Source organism: Gossypium hirsutum, chromosome A11 (genome assembly GCF_007990345.1).
Source record: "Gossypium hirsutum isolate 1008001.06 chromosome A11, Gossypium_hirsutum_v2.1, whole genome shotgun sequence".
Classification (NCBI taxonomy): domain Eukaryota; kingdom Viridiplantae; phylum Streptophyta; class Magnoliopsida; order Malvales; family Malvaceae; genus Gossypium; species Gossypium hirsutum.
This window is the reverse complement of record NC_053434.1, coordinates 95535092-95539603: the sequence shown is the minus strand read 5'-3', so window position 1 is coordinate 95539603 and position 4512 is coordinate 95535092. Positions and strand designations below refer to the sequence as shown.

The following is a 4512-nucleotide window of genomic DNA, read 5'->3' as shown; positions in this document are numbered from 1 at the left end:
GAGAACTACTACCACCTCCATGGATGTTGGATGTATCTATTTCCGTCTCAACCCCCCGCTTAGCTTTGATTTTTTTTACTACTTATCTTTAATATTTTCAATTATTTTAAAGTCGAGTAATTATTTAAACATAATTCTTCAAAAAAAATTTAAACATAAAATACATGATTTTTTTATATTACATTTTTACCCTTTTAATTGTTCATATATACAAAGATAAAATGATACTTTCATATAGTAGAGCGGGGCGGGACAAGCAATTATCGTATTCACTCCATACTCATTATCTAAAAGAAAAAATCCACATTGCTCCACCTCGCATTCATTTAAAAAAAAATCCACTCCATTATAACTTGGTCTATTCAAAATCTATTGGGTGAGTTGTATTTTGTCATCCCTAAGAGAGATAGAGATGGAAATTAATGAGTGAGAGAGAAGATGAGAAATGAACAAGAGAAAAAAATTTTAAAAAAAAATATTTATGCCAAAAATTAAATTAAATATCATATAACCTTTTAATACTTTTAACATATAGTTTTAATAAGTTTGGAAACATTTTTAGTTTAATTTATTACTTATATTTAATTATATTTAGCAATAAATATAATAATAAATTAATACAATATATTATTAACCAAAAAAATAATAAAATATTTAAATATAAATTTTTTAATCAAAATTAAAACATTTAATTAAATGATATAACTATTTATAAAATTGTTTATATTTATATTTTTTTTAATTTAATTTTATATAAAGTTAAAAAATGCAAATAAAATACTATTAGTTTAGTTAAAGAATAATAATCTCATCCCAGTGAACCCAACTTCACGTAACTGAATTAAGCCAATGTAATTGAATTTTTAATGCATTTTAAAAAATAATAATAAAAAAATGAAGACTAGTAATCTGATTGTTTTTATATTCGGTCTGAAATTGAGATGGAGTTTTAGTCGAGCTTCAATTTCACATCAATCTAAAAAAACAGAAGCCTGCAATTTGAGGTCTCGTCTTTTAAGGCAGAAAAAAGAGTGAGCGTGCAGAATGCTAACATGAATTACAGCTTCTTTTTCCTTTTCCTGAGCTGAAAACCAAATCTAAAAGGCTTGAAAATTACAACACAATACCCTCTACTAATCAAAGAATAATATTGTAAACAAAACCTCAAATCAAATACACCACAATACCCAAAACTGAACACAACTTTGTGCACTCTATCACAAGAATCTCCACCCGATGAAACATTATAACAAGGCGATCCGATGCGATGCGACCTTAACACCATAAATTTCCAACTTACACTGCAATTCCATCCTGCACACCAGCAAAATTAAAGCATGATTAGCATGGAATACGACTGTTGTTTCTTAGGTTCAGAGTGCTACTGGAATGACATACCTTGGCTGTCAAGTTTGACATGGCTAGGTTGAACTTTTCTTTGGTTTTTGTTCCGGCAACCTGCCCAGCCTTTGCAACTTTGCTGAACGCACCATTTAACCAAGCTGTCCCAGCAGTTACGTACCTGTCCAGAATAAATCAAAGTACCTCGATGTTATGATAACACTGGGACAAAGCTGATTAGAAGGATTGTAACCCCCTTTTTCCCTCATTATTGTCTTTGAACTCGCATGGTTTTGGGAAGGAGAAATCGTACCTGCTAGATTTGACGGCTGATCCCGTGTCATTTATTTTCCTCTCTGCTGCAAATATTGCAGCCATTGTTTTATCCGACACCTGCAACCTTTGATCCACTGATTTTACTTTCTCATTAACCACTGAGATTCCTACAGTCAGTTTCTCAGTCAGCCCGACTCTCCGGTCAAACGACATGACCTTGGCAGATGCACTGGCTCTCAATTGATGTTTCTCATCAAAAGCCTTAGCTTTGTTAACTGCATCTTGTCGTATGGCAGAACCTTTCGCCAACATGCTAGAAACAACATCTTGCGCCCTACTAACATACATTCTTCCACTGCCAGGTGGACTCGTTCTGCCCTGCTGATATAGACCGACAACCCAAGTCGTAAACTAAACAATTAATTTCAGATTCAAACGGCAAAAATCTAGTCAAAGAAACCACTTGCTCTGACTCAGTTAAACATGGCAGAAAGGGTGGGCAAAGGCAGGAATTTAATATATCTTCTGTTGACCTCCTTCCATATCATTGTGGCACTAAAGGGTTATCAAGTGAATGAAAGTTCCGGATTGCATTTTCTTTAATCCGGTAGTTTTTGTGAGAATTTGAAAGTTCAAAATCTACTTGATTCAGCTAAACAACTAGTCACAATATCATATTAAACCAGCTATATACATCAAAACGAATTGAACACGACAGATTGACCTGTTTTTCCTCTCTTTCCCATACTTAGCAAGCCCTTTCAACTACGAAACATTTCTATGCAATATAAATTTAAAATTGGTACCTCATCATTTGATGCACTATGCCCAGCAGGAGCAATAGACACAATGTTGTCCGCCGCTCTTGATTCCTAGACAAGTTGCAATAAAAAATATATGAATTTCACTAAATGCAATTCAAAATAGAAAGCAAAACCTCTCTGTCAACTTACATGAATCTCAAGATTTGGTACATAATTTTCAACAGAAATTATCGTCACAATCTTGTCAACGATTGTTGCCCCCTGCAGCAACAAGATTTACAAATGTCACTTCCTACAGTCATTTGTGCAGAAAACACAAACACGGAAAATCTTAATAAGTGCACACCATAAATCAAAGAGTCATACAGCTGATGGGATTAAAGAGTATGTTCAGAAATTTGGATTCTGACATGGCTAATGTATCCAATAAAAAAGAGGGAACCAATGGGGGACTTGTCTTACTAGGGGCATCCGAATTTATTTTTTCTTATCAAAGAAGTTTAGCTCGAATCAAACCATGAAAATGAATCATTATTTCTTATAATATAGACCATCCTGTGAGGAAAAATTAACTTCAAGGATATTAAATCAGGCGACTTTTCCAACTTGACATTGCTTTATTATTTAAGAATTACTTTAGAAGCTACTTATTGCAATTCAACCAGTTCTAATACTTTATTCACTTTAAGAAGGCATAAGCAACCTACTTTTGGGATAACTTCAGATATCTCGGTTCAAACAACGAAATTAAAGGAAAGGCATTGCTTGATAATGTAACCAATATTGGAGTATTACAAAGGCAAGAAGAAAAGTAAATCCATTCATCAGTAGCACTCTATTTAACAAAAAGAAAAGTTAGACCGGATTAAGCACGAACCGATAATAACAAGGCGATTTCAAGAGCTTTCGGATCCTTGAATGTAACATATGCAGTCTTTGATTGACCAGCTTCACTGCAATAACCATAAAACAACACAGCAACCTAAATTAACCAGAAAACCCCTACTTCTTGCCCATTTAGCCTTTAAGAACACCCAAAGAAACCCCAAATTTTGTTTCAAATTTCTTTCCTTGAACTTATCCACAAACATGGAAAAAAATTGCAACAAAAAATGGAAATTTAAAAAATCCAAAGCAGCCCTTACCTACCAGGTTAGTTGACATAGAATAAACAATAAAAAAGAGTCAAAATTCAACACAAGTTTTTGTTTTTATTTTTTGAAGTTCAATTTTTAAAAAAACATAAACTTTGGCCCACAAAAGGGAGACTTAAGATCCAAAATTCCAACTTTCTTTCATTTTCTCACATTTTCTCAGCCACCAAACACATTCATTACTTAACAACCCTTTCATAGAAGAAAAACCAGAAAAAAAAAAAGAAGAGAAAAGAAAGGAAAGAATGACATACCTTATGATTTCAATGTGCTCAATTTCACCAGAGAAAGAAAAGAACTCATGAATCTCCCTCTCAGTAGCTAGATCTGACAGGTTCTTCACTTGTACAGTTCTTGTCTGAAAAACCCAACATCAGAAACACAACAAAGAAAACATTTTTAATTCAGAATAACGAAAAAGAACCAGTTTTTAGATTCATTAAACACAGAAGACATGAAGAGAAGAAGAAATTTAGCTTACCTGCATTGTTAAAGAAAAGCTGATGCAGAGAATGACTTGTTAAAATGGTAAGAGAGAGAAGCAGACAACTATGAGAGAGAGAGACAAAAATATGCGAGCAAGAAAGAATGTATATAACATGATTGAGTTCTTTTATTATGACTTTTCATAAATGCCCTTAGTTTTTATTTTAATTTTCCAATATTTAATTTACCATATTACCTTTTTTATTATGATAAATTCTATAGTTGAGCACCCAACTTTCATAAAATTTCATTTTGGTCACTAAATTTTTTTCAAATAGGGCATTGTCTATACAAAATGTTTTCATTTTAGCCACCCATTGCTAATTTGATGTTAGTTAATATTAAGTCACTCAACTTTAGTAAATTTTTATTTTAGCCACTCATTTTCTTCTTTATTTTTTCAAAAAAGAAAAAAACTTGAGTTTTTAATAAAATTGAGTTAATCAACCGCAAAGATGAAACTCCAAGTTTTTATCTTTGACTAATTTTCT

At 32.4% G+C, this 4512-nt stretch overlaps 1 protein-coding gene across 2 annotated transcripts; it reads right to left on the bottom strand.

The window, feature by feature from the left end:
* Window positions 1-936: 936 nt before the first annotated feature.
* LOC107891617 (binding partner of ACD11 1) lies at window positions 937-4155 on the bottom strand. Of its 2 annotated transcripts, none has more exons than XM_016816462.2 (8): window positions 4017-4155; window positions 3790-3893; window positions 3259-3334; window positions 2571-2642; window positions 2424-2489; window positions 1655-1998; window positions 1399-1522; window positions 937-1314 (listed from the first exon to the last, which is right to left on the bottom strand). In XM_016816462.2, exons 1-8 carry the CDS (start codon window positions 4020-4022, stop codon window positions 1297-1299), a joined length of 810 nt encoding a protein of 269 aa, XP_016671951.1. In that variant the 5' UTR covers window positions 4023-4155; the 3' UTR covers window positions 937-1296. The 2 variants fall into 2 exon arrangements, with proteins under 2 accessions (XP_016671951.1, XP_016671957.1); XM_016816468.2 differs by having other exon boundaries at window positions 1655-1995.
* Between the last annotated feature and the right edge of the window lie 357 nt (window positions 4156-4512).

Coding starts and splice junctions, on each gene's coding strand:
- LOC107891617 (XM_016816462.2), bottom strand. Junction 3,335..3,789: donor GAGCACATTGAAATCATAAG/GTATGTCATTCT, acceptor TGGTTATTGCAG/TGAAGCTGGTCAATCAAAGA. Junction 2,490..2,570: donor TACCAAATCTTGAGATTCAT/GTAAGTTGACAG, acceptor CAACTTGTCTAG/GAATCAAGAGCGGCGGACAA.